The sequence below is a fragment of the Triplophysa rosa genome, linkage group LG16 (assembly GCF_024868665.1).
Source record: "Triplophysa rosa linkage group LG16, Trosa_1v2, whole genome shotgun sequence".
Taxonomy (NCBI): Eukaryota; Metazoa; Chordata; class Actinopteri; order Cypriniformes; family Nemacheilidae; genus Triplophysa; species Triplophysa rosa.
In genome coordinates this window covers 2,932,616-2,948,366 of record NC_079905.1, presented here as the reverse complement: position 1 = coordinate 2,948,366, position 15,751 = coordinate 2,932,616, and the positions used below count along the sequence as shown (strand labels likewise).

Sequence of the window (15,751 nt, the reverse complement as noted above, 5' to 3'; positions counted from 1 at the left end):
ACATTGTAGAAAAGGAAAATGCAGCTTTTGTGGCTGGAGAAATAAAAGTAGCGAGGCATTGGATTAGTCATAGGAAGGTGGAGTGTGTGGGAGGGCTGAGGTGGAGTCCAGAGAGAGAGAGAGAGAGAAAGCGATACTGATGTTAACATTGTAGAAAAGGAAAATGCAGCTTTTGTGGCTGGAGAAATAAAAGTAGCGAGGCATTGGATTAGTCATAGGAAGGTGGAGTGTGTGGGAGGGCTGAGGTGGAGTCCAGAGAGAGAGAGAGAGAGAGAGAGAGAGAGAGAACGCCACTGCAGCGGCTATCAATCAACACATGACTGCAGCCTGCAGTCCGGACACACATCCACAGTTCAACCACACAACACTCGCGACAACATTACATGAGCTGCGATATTTTTAAAGGTTAAAGCCTTTAAAAATGATACAGTGTCTGGTACACAGCAAAACGCAGCTACCCATCAATAACAGGGTTTTCCGCAATCACAAACAAACTCATTCCAGTGTAAAGCTATAGAACGAAACACGTTTTATAATTGCACATTAGACAACAGGTTTGTATGCGCGGTTAATATCTGAATCATAGCAGTGCGTCTGTCAAGTTCATTTAGCATACGTTAATTACGTACAAAAATGTAATGGGTCACATGACATAATATAATATATAATGTTGCTCAATTGCATTTAAAACTTAAAATTGTATATATTTAAACCCGTTCTTTTTGTATTTTCGTTGTATTTTAACAGAGACCAAGCAGGAGTTGGAGGACCTCACAGCTGACATCAAGAAGACAGCCAATAAAGTGCGCTCTAAATTAAAAGGTACTAAAAACACGCAGTGAAAATCAGCGCTTGACTTTATTGCATATGCCTTTGTAGGAGATCCTCTTCAGACGCAAAGAGAATTGAAATGAAACACGCAATGTGATTTACTAAAGTTTGCGCTTATCATTGTACTGCTGTTTGCGGCTTTATTTATCGGCCAAAAAAACCTCTACTAATTTGCGCTGCTCTTGGTAGATTGTGTTGGTCATTACGGGAATGCGCCTGTTCAGTTCCTCTCCCATCTGCGTTTTTTGTTTAAATTGCACTCTTGCGCTATTTTGCCCTGTTTAGTAAATCTGGGCCTATGTGAGGTCTTTATGTACTCTTAAAAGTTGGCAAAATGAACAAAAAAACATTTTGTCCAATCGAACGCTCTTGAGAAAGAAAATGTTTCATACCCCCATTTTTGTGGATTAATCCTACATTAATGGTTTCAATAAATGTTTTATATGGACAGTGGATGGGCCTTTCGTAGGGAACATTACAGCATGACTACATGGTGCATAAAACTTTTATTTTGGAAGAGCAGGGAAATATTTTCCACGATATGTCCTTTTAATTATTAATGTGATGTTTTGCCTAGTGTACGTCAGAAGAGATCTGACAGGACAGCATGGGTTTTACTTTCTTAATAAATGTTCCCAGTATTAATACGCTGTGAATGTGCACGTTATTCCAAAGAAAAAAGTTTGTGTTTGTAATCTTTCATCAACATAATAGCTTTCCAATCCAACCACCTGTTTTAGGCATTTCACATTCTGAAAATTCCCAAAGGATAAACTCAAGTCCCGTCCTACATTTGTTTGTCATCTAGACGCTTACAGATGTAGCCAGTGATGGCGTACACAGCTCCATCTGAACTAAATGAAGTGAGAATCCTATTGTGCCTCAAAGTGGACACGGAGATACATCGTCCTTTAGAGATTAAGAGTCTTGTTATTACTTCAGGACCGTTTTATCCGATAGCTTGTTTGTCAACCAGTTACTGTGAATTTAATCATCGGCTAGTTGCTGTGAAACCTCTGTAACTGTTGTAACCGGGTAACCAGAGCGAGACAGCTGCTATATGATTCAGATTATGTACATAGACATGAATAAAACGGAATAATGTAAGGCTATATTTGCTTGTATGTAACAATTTATTTTATTGAGTGTTTTTTTTTCCGATTCCTCAGCAATCGAACAAAGTATCGAGCAGGAGGAAGGTTTGAACAGATCGTCTGCAGATTTGCGAATCCGTAAGACACAGGTATGTAAAAGAAAAAAATCAAACGGAATGTCTCTCATGTCACCCGTCAAAACATTATTTCTATTCACCTACCGATAATAATATTGTTCGTACATATTGTGCGCATATGTTCTTGAAACAATCAATTTTGTTTTTAACTCTGATTTTAACAACGTGAAACTCATACTGTGATATTATACTTCCTACTGCACTTTGTGACTTATTTTACTTAGTATCTGAAAATGTTTCTCAAAAATTTAGACAACATTGAGCAAATCAATACAAATTCTGAAGCCGGTTAAAACAAACCCCTCATGTTAACCAAATCCTTAGCGATTAACCCGAGGAGAATGTTATTGCTCTTTCATAGCTCGTGAAGTTCTCAGTCATGTTTCTTTGCAGTATAAACATGGTCTCGGGTGTTTCTTTTGAAACTGCTTAGGAGATGAGATTTGAGATGAGTTCATATTGAGATCTTAAATAATATTGGCTTTTGATTGCAAATCTGAGCTCAGTTTGTGACATTGTTGAGATCTCTCCTGAAACTCTAATGGATACATTTGTGAGATTTCTGGGTCTTTTTCTTAGGAGAAATATCGGAGACGGAGGAGAGCGACGTTTTCCATTTGCCTTCCATTTAATGTCTGGGAGACATAATTGAGATGTTAAAGAGATCTCATCTGTGACTTTGAGGGTTTTCTTAACTTCTGGGGTCATGTTTAATGTATTTTGTGAGAAGCAGAGAGAGACACACTTCCTGTGACCTCTGCCCTCCCGCTGAGGAACTTTGTGAAACCCCCTCCGTAGCGCCATCTGCTGTTTACAACGAGAACACGTGCGGTCATCTCTAAAACTGCAGTAAAATCAGCCCGTTTTCACAGCGGTCACACTTAGCCCACGATACCATCAAACCAACCTGCCTACCGGCAGCGAGTATACTCACGACCTGGATTCCCCCCCAAAACTCCCAACATTCCTACGTCTCTAACCTTTCTACCCTCCACATCTCCACCTCTGTTCCACAGCATTCCACGCTGTCACGCAAGTTTGTGGAAGTGATGACAGAGTACAACACCACGCAGTCCAAATACAGGGACCGCTGCAAGGACCGCATTCAGAGACAACTGGAAATTAGTGAGTCCTCCGAGCACGAATCTAGACACATGTACACCCACGCGCATCAGGCTAATAACCACCTCCACATTACTGAAAAACCAGAGCCATTTGTGTCTTTCACATACATGTGTGGAGAAACCACTTAAACCACCAATAGCTGTTTTTTCTAAAACTGACATTTAGTTGACATAATGTTTGATTTCATGGACTTGAAGTTGTGTGCCTTTAGTATGTTGTGTCAACCCTGTTACTGAAATACAGCTATGGAAAAATCCAAACCACTCCAATGTTATTTCCTCTTAATTTACTATTTATAGATGTGTTGAAGTCATAATTTTTGTTTTATTTTATGAACTAGTGACAATATCTTTCCCAAATTCCAAATTAAAGTATTGGTTTATTTGCATTTGTTTGCAGAAAATTGAAACAGGAGATGCGTTTTTTTAATATATTTTGAATACTTAAAAGAAAACAAGGTCATATTCATGTTTCAACAACACAATACTAATGTTTTACATTGATTTTAGGATCAGTTCAATATATTATGGAATAAGGCGGACAACTTTCATGTATCTTTCATATTGCTGTTGGGTGGCTGTACGTCATTCCCGTGGTTTGTTTTCCAATTCAACAGACTGAAATTGCAACAACACATGCAGACATGCTCTTGAAAGGGAAAACGAGTGGCTTTTTAATGTTTGCTGTGGCTGTATTTGTCAAATAATATAAGCAGTAAAGTTTTCAACCCTGTTACATTTCTTAAGGCGTAATATCCCAACATATTCAGTTTAAATGTACTTTAGATATTATCTTACCTAACTGGAAAAGGCATCTGTTTCAAAGAATGATCCAGGTAGATTAAAAAACACAATAAAAACATTGTGTGTTTCTTATTCTTTAATTAGCTGGCAGAACGACCACCAATGAGGAGCTGGAGGATATGCTGGAGAGCGGGAAGCTGGCCATCTTTACCGATGATGTACGTTCAACATTTTATATTTAAAGCTGAATCACTAAAAGTACTTAATTCTCAACGTCAACTACGTAGAAACCATTCATTGCTTTTGATGTTTTAATTGTGCTCATAATACAATTATTTTGTAAAAGTATGGCTTTCTAAGTGTGAACCTAAGTGTGTTTTTTGTCTAATAACTGTCTGTGCAAATGTATGTTAATACCAGTAAAACAAGCGAAATTCTCTGTTGAACAGATCAAGATGGACTCTCAGATGACCAAGCAGGCACTAAACGAGATTGAGACCCGACACACTGAGATCATCAAGTTGGAGAACAGCATTCGTGAGCTGCACGACATGTTTGTGGATATGGCCATGCTGGTGGAGAGTCAGGTAAAACTCACTCTTGTGACGCAAGTCCTCTATGTTACAGCCTACTTAGTGTGCAATTTAAATTCAACAAGACACAAAGACGCAGAGTTTGTCCACGTGACCAAGGACAATGGAAATTGTGTAGGTGAGGTGACATTGCTCTACAATGGCTTCATGTTGAGTAAATAGGTGTCTTGCTCAAGGGCATAGCGGTGATAACTCAAGGATCTGCCACGGTTGGGTTTCCATCTGCAGCGTTTGCTTATGTTGATATTAAAGTACTTGTTTTGTTGTCATTTTCAGGGAGAAATGATTGACAGAATCGAGTATAACGTGGAACACTCTGTGGACTATGTAGAGAGAGCAGTTTCAGACACCAAGAAGGCTGTCAAATACCAGAGTCAGGCACGCAAGGTAAAACATGACGTCCCTCTCAGCTGTTACACCTGACATCTTTCATGTACAAGGATTCATGTCCTTAGTGTCTTTCTGAAGAGCTTAGTGATAAGCTGTTATCATATATCAAATTTAAAGGGATAGTTCGCTTAGGGATCATGTCAAAACTCTCAAAAACATTTACTTTAAAAATGACAGTTTTGCCATGATTTACTAACCCTCATGTTTATTCAAGCCTGTATGACTCGAAACACAAAACACAAAAGGAGATGTTAGTTCTCAGTAGGGCTGCACGATAAATCGTTGAAAAACCGCACGCGATAAGGCGATTTACAACGTTTTTTTTGCGCAGTTCTTCAGTGAAGTACAGTTCAGTCCTGCTGCACCTGAATGCCAGAGGGCGCTCTCGTGCAGAAACTCCACATACACTCCAAACAACAGAAGTACAGCACCACACGTAATGCTTCCGTGAAATGCTTTTGGGGATCGTTCTATCACTGTTTTTCAAGCCTTCTCAGGTATTTATAATGATGATGCTTGACGGGTTTTGCTTTTTCAAATGCACGTTATAAGCGGCTCAAACTCGCACAGATTTCAGCCGTGCTTCACCAATAAGCTGCGCATGAAAACATAGCCGTAGCTTTCGCGATTTAAAACCGCGATATGCACATTGATAATCGCATTTTTGAATGGGAGGTGCGTTTTATTGTGCAGCCCTAGTTCTCAGTACCCATTCAGTTTCAGTGTATAAAATGTTGTAAACTTAAACGGTGACCAAGGCTGCTTTTAAACATTGTGTGAAAGAGTCATGCAGAGCTGAAACAATTCAAGGGTGAGTAAATGATGGCCAAACATTCACTTTCGAATCAAATATTTCTGTAGTGAAACCTAACAAAAGATGAGCGTTTTGCAATGATCCCTCAATATTCATATTTAACTTAACCTAAATGATGTCATGAAATCTAACATACCGTCTCAGGATTAAGCCCTCTTTAAACTCTGGGTAAAGCAGCATTTTTTAGTTTTGTAAAAATGGCTCTGGGTTAAAGTACAACACACAACCCTGTTTTTCGCTTTATACATTTATATGTTTTGCACATTTTTATAATGACTTAAAACAGCTACAGTGAGCTTTTGACCTTATAATCATGCAAGCGAGAAGTAGTGTTAAACATGACACCAGAGAAGTGCATTTAGGGTTCAGATCGGCCAGGAGTTCATGATTTTGAGTGTGAGACACCCAGCAGGTTCTTAAACAGATGCTGTCTGCATGCAGCTCTTTCGCTGCAGTTTTGGACGTTTCTGGCTAACTGCCATTGCAGCGGTGCTCCAAAGACCGCAGACTCTTGGTGGTTTGCCACCTGCTTCTATGATTTCCATTGACTTTAATGAAAAAAGTCTTTCCAGTTACAGTAGTATGCCTAGAGTGAACCGCTGGTGAAATATTCAGAAATGTCAAAATAATACGACAGCTTTAGTCTGAAAAGCTTTAGAATGAAAAGCGTGTCATTTTGTTTGCTTACATCTTTTTTGCTTGACCCTCTGTAGAAGAAGATCATGATCATCATCTGCTGTGTAATTTTGGGAGTGGTTTTGGCATCCACTATTGGAGGAACCCTGGGCTTCTAAACGACACGACGAGAGAAGAAAACTTGGAGAGCTGAGTGCTTTCTCCACTTAAACACGAAATGAGGAAACTGTCATAAAACGGGGGTTGGGTAGGGTTAAAAAACGGATATTCAAAATCATACAATCGAAAACAAAATAAACAAAGGAGATGTTACGTACTAGCTGATTTAAATATATACAAAAGTGGGTTCAAATAAACATAATATTTACAAACTGTACATGTAAATGTATTGAACATAAAAGCAGCACATGGGTTACTACCTATAAAGGAATAAAATCAACTTTCGTTTTAATTTCTTATTTTTTTAGCGTTGCTTTTATTTTTGGGGTGCATCCAGGACAGTGCCAGCAACTGCTAAATTGTTTTACGTTCCAGCAGAACATGGTGTTTGGCAAACCATAAACGCATTACGAATACTAACCTACTGACTGCATAGATGTTATAGACAGTAGTCATAGTCAGAAGTTACGAGTGATCGCTTACGTTCAAACGAAATCTCTCATTGTCACGTTATTAGTTAACTGATTACCGAACGTTACCACCTGGCGACGTTGGACTGCTCTAGTTTAAATGCGTCAACCTCACAGCTACATTTCTTTATAGTTTTATTGTGGGCAACCGAAAACAAGCAAAGAAAAAAAACATGATCTAAGAAGCACACATTATTTAATTATAGTGAGAGGAAGTGACATCACTAAGTTTGTACATAAGAGTCTTTCTTTGTGGCTTTGCCACCAACGTCATTTACTGTACTGTTGATAGTTGGCAGTGAAGAAACTGACATTTTTGGTTTTAATGTCGCCACATTGTTACGCATTTAGTGAGCTACACTGGGTTCGGTAGGGCGGCATTGTGCACTATGCAGTTTTGATAGCGAAAAGTGCCCCTGATTTTTGAGTTAAATCATGATAGAGGAACTACAGAAGGATCTAAAAAAGATAATTTAATGTCAATACTTGAAGCAATGCTCAGCCTAAATATTTTCTTTTGGAAAATGGTTAGTTCTGCTGAGGTATATTATTTACAAGTTTATTTGCTTCATATAGATATTTATTTATATTATCGTATAGACGAAAAGTTGGAACTGGACAATTTTGGTTTTGAAGGATTTTGCTTGATGTTGTCACCTTGGTGCTAGTTAAGGAAGAGACTCATAAAATGAAACATTTACTGGAACAAGACAGAGGTCGCCACGTTAAATTCTACATATCTAAAAATCATGGGGCTCAGTGCAGACAATATTCAGTTGAAGTAAATTGTTGTAAGGTTTGTCAAGCTAAGGACCTAATTGAAACACCTATTATGCAGTGGCTAAATATGACAAATTTTATATTAAACAACGTCCATGCTAGCACCTCGAGATTTCAAGACAGAACTAGCTTAGATTTTTTTCGTCCAAAGACACAAATCAAACAGCTGGATCGATTTGTTGCATTTCTTTCTTTTTAGTTGTCGAGACTGAAAGTGCAAGCTTGGTTAAATGCGTTCCGCTTGTTTTAAATTCAAGGGCTAAAATTCCAAACCAAACTTTAGCTCTGTTTTCTGTTTGTTGATACATATTCGCAATCCCTCTTCGCTTGATAAGTCTCAGACAACACCGAGAAGATTATGCGCTTAGAAAGCCCGTTTTTCCTCATCGTTAAACAGCGTGTAAATTAAAAAAAGTGCACTCCTTTTTCCAATATTGACTTAATTTTCCATGTACTGCTTTTCACTGAAAATATAGCCTATATATATATATATATATATATATATATAAAAACAAGAGCCCCCCACACCCTCTTTCCGACCCAAAGCAAAGTAGTGGGGAACAGGAATGAATTGGGGACGTATACTGTACACTTTTTACAAAGCCTGAGGCAGAGGAACTATTTTGCTTTACTCATTTCAGTAATGTCCAGCATGTTTTCTTTGAAACTTCTGTGTATTGAGTGTCAAATCACTTACATGTATGGTAAAATGAGGTAAATATGTATGTCGGTGTTGTTTTTAGTAGAAGATATAGCTGGAAGGCCCTTATTTGTTAACGCATGCAACTTTCTCCTTGTTAGTTTGCATGGCTCTCTATCATGTGTGCACTTTACAATCAAAGAAAACAATGTCTTACGCCGCCACATTTTTTTTTCTTCGGTTTGTTAACGTTCATTTCTTTATTCTTACTTTTGAAGGGTTGGATGGGGGGATTAACACGATGTAATAGTTTTGCCACCCATGTCATCAGGACCCTGATGATGCTGGAGTTTTACCGCAGTCCCCATGAAAGCTGTGGGTGTGCACACGAATACAAAATGTGGGTATTTCGTTCCCCATTAGTGCAAAGTGATGCACTTTTCCCCCCATCCTCGCCCTCTGGAAACGCTCCGGGTAAAATCGTTTTTCCTTCATTTTTGATTCGTTTCACCATTACCCCAATGTTTACCCAACTTGACTGTCGTGCTTAACTGGTGACGATATGTGAATTATTTCGTAAAGACTATTGTTTATCGTGAGTCGTGTGCTGCGGTGTCGAATTGTGCAACTCAAAGGCCAAGTGTGTGTGCCCCTGTTGCCTCGCCATTTTTCCTTTTTTAAACGCGCGTTGCTGTATAGTGTGCATGAGCGTTTTTGTGCGTGCGTGCGGTTGTGTGTGTGTGCTCGTCTGCTCTTAAAGCCCTAAGCAGTGTCGGCGTAGGGGCTCCTCTGGTTTGCTGCTCTATGGGTTGCAGCTACAGAGTCCCGGTTTTGTGCGACTTCATTCAAATGTTGAGAAAAGTAATAAGATTTAAAAGCCAAAGCGTTATGCGAGTACAGAGCACAATGGTACAGTCGACTGTATTGTGTAGTCCTCTCCGCCCGTAAGTCTTTGCGTGCGCGTCGTTTTTAATTCCACACCATTCAAACTACAAGGTTCTCATGAAGGTTTTGTTTCTTTGTTTTTCCGTTTTCAAGAATACCTGTATATTGTGTACTACACAAGCTTGTTCGTTTTAAAGCACTTTCTCCAAAAACAGCTACGTACAAAACAAATGTTTCCCAGCTATGTTCAAAGTTTGTGTGTATGTTGTTTTGTTTTTCTTTTCCCCACGAATGATGCTCTATATATTGTCATTTTCCCCCCACACTTTTATTTCTGCCTCTGTGCTGGCAATACATTAGACGTAGACATTAGATCAGCTCTGGTTAAAAACGTTGAAATAAAAATTGTATAATAACATGGGCACAGATCTGGAAGAACGTTTTCTTAGTTGTCTAACGTTGATTTTTGTTCCACACTGTTTTGGATGTTTGTCACACGGACACTGAAACGACCAGACAGCATTAGCATAACACAGCACATTGAGAAGGCATTTTGTAAATGGGTGAAAATTACAAACTGATTATGAAAACGATGTACCTTTTAGAGCTTAACTGCATAACAGTCTTTTTGGTTGGGGTTGTCGAGCACCTCATCGCCGCAGGTCGCGTCATTTGTTCAATCTGCCGCTGTGCTGACCGAACCTTCAAACACATTTGTGTTGTTTTCCTGCTCCTTGGCTGACGTAAGCGAACAGCCGAAACCTGCGATCGTGATTGGCCCGACAGCCCCACCCACAAAACCTCCTTAATTTCAAGCATTTTGTGTCATTCCTTTGATGTATATTCCCATTAAACTTTATACCAGTATTCTTGTTTCAGTGTTAGATTTAGGATGAGGATACGGTTTGTAGAGATGGTGCTCAAACTGTGATTACGGCAAAATGATCATCGGCGCGGTCACATGATGACCTGCAGCGTTGTGATGAATATTATATTAAAATTAAAGGAAGACGCAGTAACCACTTGCTGACTGGATATGGATGACATAATTGAATTCTACCGTTATCAAATGTGATGAATTATATAACTACCATGATTTAAAGAATCCCGAGAAGTTGTGTTATATTAGTAGTAATATTGAATGCTCGCGATTTTGTCAATCTGAACTGAATCTTTGTCTTGTAATTATTGTAAATATTTCAATGAGAGAAAAAATGACTTGCATGTCCATGTATAAAACTACTAAAATAGTTCCTGTCAAAGTTGTGAGGTTGATTGATTTTTCTTTGCCCTGGTCACACAGGTCTTTACTGTTGACCGCAAGTATGTACGCTCGCTCGCTCGCTTCGTTTCCGATGATGTCAGTGTGTATAACGCAACAGTGGAACAACGCTTTACCATCCGATTCAATACAATGTTAACTCGGAGAGCCGCTAGCGGTTCAACTCTGAGGAAAGTGCTTCCCTCCATGTGCACTGTCGATACAGTAGGTCTACAGGTCACACGTCACATCTGTAGCTTCCGGAAACCTTAAACGCTCAACTTTCTCGCGTTTACCACCCTTGCAGAGGTCAACCGCATCGTCAGATGTAGAACAAATTATTGGCGGGATTACGTGTTACTTTGGCAGTCGTGCCGGTTAAAGATGTACATAACTTGGAAAACCTTGCACCCTGTTTGAAATTCAAAAGCTATCATGTTCAAATGCTTGGCAGATGATGAACAGACTGAATGATAAATAAAGCAAGCAGAATAAAATGCTCATCTGTGCAATACAAAGAAAAGGGCTTTCTCACACGTCCATACGAAAGCACTGACGTCAATATCGTTGTGGGAACCTAGGAAAACTACAGTCAGTTCCAGCCGTGGCTTTATGTGTTGCCAAACGTCTCCTTGCCCCTAAACCACAATGGGATGGGCACCAAGGATGGGAAGGAAGAAATTAAATCGATTTCTGCAACTTTGACTGGAATTGCAACTTCTGTCTTTTATTTTCTGTGTGTGTATGTGTGTACTGTATTGTAAAAAAAGGAAAAAGATACAAACAAACAAACAACTTAATTGTCCCTCTATCCCCCTCTCTTGTAAAACTGTTTGATGTTCTGTTTGGTTAGTGTGGCGTACCAGTAGCCCTCTCCTCTCTTAAACCTTTGCTATCTTCCTACCTTCTCTCACAACCTCTCTCCCTCTTTTCTCCATGGATCTTTAAGATGAGAACTCTATGCAGATGCTGTCTTTTATAAGTGTGTCAAAATTTTAAGTTGAAATGAAAATGAAAAAAGAAAAACCCCAACAAACAGATATTATGAACTGAAACAAAAAATAAAGAAAAACGATTGTCCAGTGTAACTGCTGTAGTGGTCTTCCATACTTTTCCTCTTTCTTGTCGCGTTTCTGAAATACTCATAGAGAATGATTTGGGGTGAGGACGTCAATAAAAGAAAAGCGTGAAACTTTTTTGTTGCTAATGCAATGGATTACAAATTCAATGGCTTTCTGAAACAGCAAGTTTGTGCCTTCATTTGAAGGAACACGTTCATCACGAAAGCTCATAAATCATCTCCATTTAAATCAATTTGCAATCTACATACTTATGTTTTGCTAAAGGGCTCCATGATATAAGAAATCTAATCAAGCCCAGATTGTTGTTTTTTTATTGATTGTTTTGCTTCCTAGCATCACCATCCTGGATTCAGACCTTTTGCCAACTTTCTGAGTAAAATATTTCATGGTTCCAGAACTGACCATCTGACATGGGCAAAAAAATGAATAAGGTGAGTTTGATCATTATTTAGAATGCCAATGCAAGATATGATCTGCATCCTTCTAATATACATACCTGATGTGGATACATCTAGAATCTTTCCACATCTGGTAAACCACAGGGATCACGTCTGAATCAGGACATGAAATTACAACTCAAATCTTATTTACAAAGCTCATTCCATCAGTAGTGCTATCCACTGTAACGCATTGGACATTCAACCAAGACCACTGATCAAGTTATTCTGGTTTGGTCAATCACTGTTATTGATTAAACCAGCCAATGTCTTTGGAGACCAAAAGTGCTTAGCGTTACTCTAAATGAATTAATTTAGTCCTTCCAGTAAAATCTTCCCAAACTTGGCAGGTATAAAGGGCTGGTTTTCCAGTTGCTAAGCAACAGGCTGTAAATGTTCGCTTCAAAATATTTCAGCAGCTGTGCTCGGTTTGAACTACAAGCTTTATGTCTTAATCCATTGTGTTGAGTTTATTTTTATATTACCTCTTAAAATGCCATTTCTTTTAACGGACCTAACCAATAAATGCATTAATTATATTTATAGCTGTTATCCCCCTGAATGATGCATTTGTACACACCTCTATTATATCCATTTCATTTATTCTCTGTTTAATTTAGTGTTATAACTCTAAATTCGTAAAATACCTGAACTTACCCTTTACAAAAATGAATCATAGTTTTACTACAAATAAATAAAAAATGGTCAAACCATAGATATGGAAACCACAGATTAATCAACACACCACAGAAACATGGTTGCCTCACTAAAATAAAACCATGGTTGATTTGTGTAAAGAGACGAGAGAAAACTGAACGAATACAATATTAAAACACAAAGAGCTGTTTCTGTTAACTACATTTGGTTCTTGATGCTAAAAACATGGGACACCCATTGTGGACCCAAGCTTCAAAAAGCTTAAGTGGAAATGGCATCGGACATTTCTTACCTCAGCTGGAGTTGTAGCCACAAATACTGCATTCTCATTCAATTCTTTGAAATGAAATTGAAAATGCAAATGAAATGAAATTCGTGACAAACATCTTTACTCGGTAGCATGTAACTGTATGTGTTCAGAGCAATAGGCAAATTGATACATCTGAAGGTAAGTTCTTACATCTTTCACCATCTAGTGGACACTTATGGACCTCAAATCAATTCTGACCTAACTTTTTCTACAAACCAAAAATCAACATACAGGAAAAGGTCTTGTGAATTCATCAGACTGTACATTTTAAAATAAAGTCTCGTAAAGATATTCGTAAACGTGACCACACTAAATGGTCGTTATTCAAATTTGCATGGTCATTCACGAGATATTTAGCCATTGCAATAAAAAAAGAATCAAAATGCAATACAGAAATCCACATATTTCCATAGTGTACACGAACTTGTGAAATATGTTTTTCGCAAATCACAAACGACCGTTTATTTCTTTATTCATAGGATATCTTTGATGAGGAACAGCCCAAAATATAATTTTACCTCACATAGGCCTACTCCACGAGGGTCAACGCAGTTTTGGACGTGTATTTCTGATTTAAATGTTAATTTTCAGTCTATTTGTTGAACAATGCTTTCTTTTGGTTAAAGAATAGAATTATAGCAGACAAATTATAGCGTTTTAGTCAGTATGAGGAATCTTCACAAATGTCCTCGGAAAAAATATCAGGGAAGAGTTGCACCAGCCATTCGTAAGTTCTTTCTTAAATGAGAACGTAAAGTCCACACTAGAGGCTTAAGATTTAAGCTGTGGTCCTCCGGAGGTCTCACCATCTAAGGATGCGGTATACGGAGAATCTTCAATACGCCCTTTTCACAATGACGTCACTTAACTTCCGCCTTTTTGCAAAGTAGTGTATCATAACATCCGTCTTGCAACAAACAAGAAGAAGAAGAAGAAGAAGAACTTCCGTTTTGCCGTCGCGCTGGAATTTAACAACAGTGAAAAAAACTGACAGAACACGTATTCAAGTACTTATGCTAGCACCTTCGCTAACACAAAAAGAAAACAAAACACTTACCTTCATAATCAAACAGGTACTGTTCAACGAAGATTTTGTATCCTTTCTCTTGTTTGATCTTGTCGTTAGCGAAAATTTGTCTGCAAGACGTTGTACATCATCTAGACGTATTTGTGGCAGATGTGCAAGCCACTTGGTAAACTCTATTCTGAGGCGGTTGGCAAACCAGCTTATAGGTGCATTACCGCCACCTTATGAACTGGAGTGCTAGCAGAAGTAACGATACACTGCTTCGCGGCAGAACGGACGATGCGTGACGTCATGTGAAAAGGGCGTATTTGGAATTAAACGAGACGTCCGGAAACAGGAAGTAGCACGTTGCTGTGACAACACGTTGCACTCGCACACCTGTCAAATTAATTAAAATGATTTCTACATGATTTGAGAGGTAAAAAGTTGGTTACTTTCTGACCTAAACAATGCCAAAAGAGATAAACAAATATTTTTAAAAAATGCCTTACTGTTTTAAAACGTTTAAAAATCACTAAACACTTGTAAACCTATTACATATGCCTGCTAAGATTAAAAAAACGTGACACAAATTGTAAACTGTTAACATTTAAACACCACATATTTGATTGACTGTGCAGATGTGGCTGTTTATTCAAATAACAGACGTTGGCCGACGCAAAGAATTGTGGGATATCTCTAACAACGAAGGATACACCTCATGTGTCCTCCGAATTCTCGTGAAAGTAGGTCGCATTAGAAGGGTGCATACGGAGTGTCCTACCTGCTTTAATGAAAAGAGACAGCCTCGATGACGTGGCAGGCTTCAAATGAGACCTCCGGAGGACGCAGCCTTCCGAAATGAGACACAGCTTTAGAAACTACTAGCTAGTTTATAACTAACTCTGTACGTTATTCGGTTGCACCATTTGGTCTTAAGGCAGAACGTAGCAAGTAGTTCGTAAGCTCTCCGTGAAGTAACATTCCAATAGCAGCCTTTAAATGTGTGAGAAAACGTTGCTTTGAAATGTTGTGAATTTCAAAAAGTTCTTGATTCAAACTTATCTTTCCTCACTTAATAACGGTAAAAATAAGTTTTTAATAAATAGAATACTACCTAATCATGAATATCATAATAGGTATTTTATTAAACATTTAAAATTAAACAAGATAAACAAATGCTGATTTAAAACATACAGCCCAATAAAATCATAATAAATTACATGTAATATGGGTGATTTAATTTTACTGCCAACCGCCAATGAAATAAAAATGATTTTATTTTTACGTGCATAACACAGGCAGATACACACACGGAGTTACAAACTAGCTAGTAGTTACTAAGCCTCTAGAAAGAACTTACGAATGGCTGGTGCAACCCTACCCAGGTGAGTAAGGTAAGTTAACTGTTAACGGTAAGTTAGTGAAGACTCATCTCAATTTTCTCCTCATCGTAACTCTGAACAGCTGAATTCGAGATATTTATCATTTATCGACATCTACAGCTGTCCGATTGCTTATAGTTTTATTGAAAAGATGTAGTGTAAACATTACTTTCTGTCATAAATACCTTTATTATATTCAGGGCATCTGGCGTATTTGCTGCTTGATAAAGTGGCGCGTTCAAATCCAGGCTGTGACGCGCAGGCGCGGCGATGCTTTAGTGGGCCACTAGTGGTCACTGTCGATTAAGTTTACTAT

At 38.5% G+C, this 15,751-nt stretch overlaps 1 protein-coding gene across 1 annotated transcript in view; it reads left to right on the top strand.

Annotated features, from left to right (window-relative positions):
* The window catches only part of stx1b (syntaxin 1B), a 40,050-nt gene extending 28,734 nt beyond the window's left edge, over positions 1-11,316 (top strand). The window contains exons 4-10 of the mRNA XM_057354590.1: positions 748-822; positions 2,001-2,074; positions 3,079-3,187; positions 4,075-4,148; positions 4,380-4,517; positions 4,800-4,910; positions 6,441-11,316. Coding sequence (XP_057210573.1) covers positions 748-822; positions 2,001-2,074; positions 3,079-3,187; positions 4,075-4,148; positions 4,380-4,517; positions 4,800-4,910; positions 6,441-6,521 — 662 coding nt within the window. The 3' untranslated portion in view covers positions 6,522-11,316. The remainder of the gene's footprint in view (positions 1-747; positions 823-2,000; positions 2,075-3,078; positions 3,188-4,074; positions 4,149-4,379; positions 4,518-4,799; positions 4,911-6,440) is intronic.
* The last annotated feature ends 4,435 nt before the right edge of the window (positions 11,317-15,751 follow it).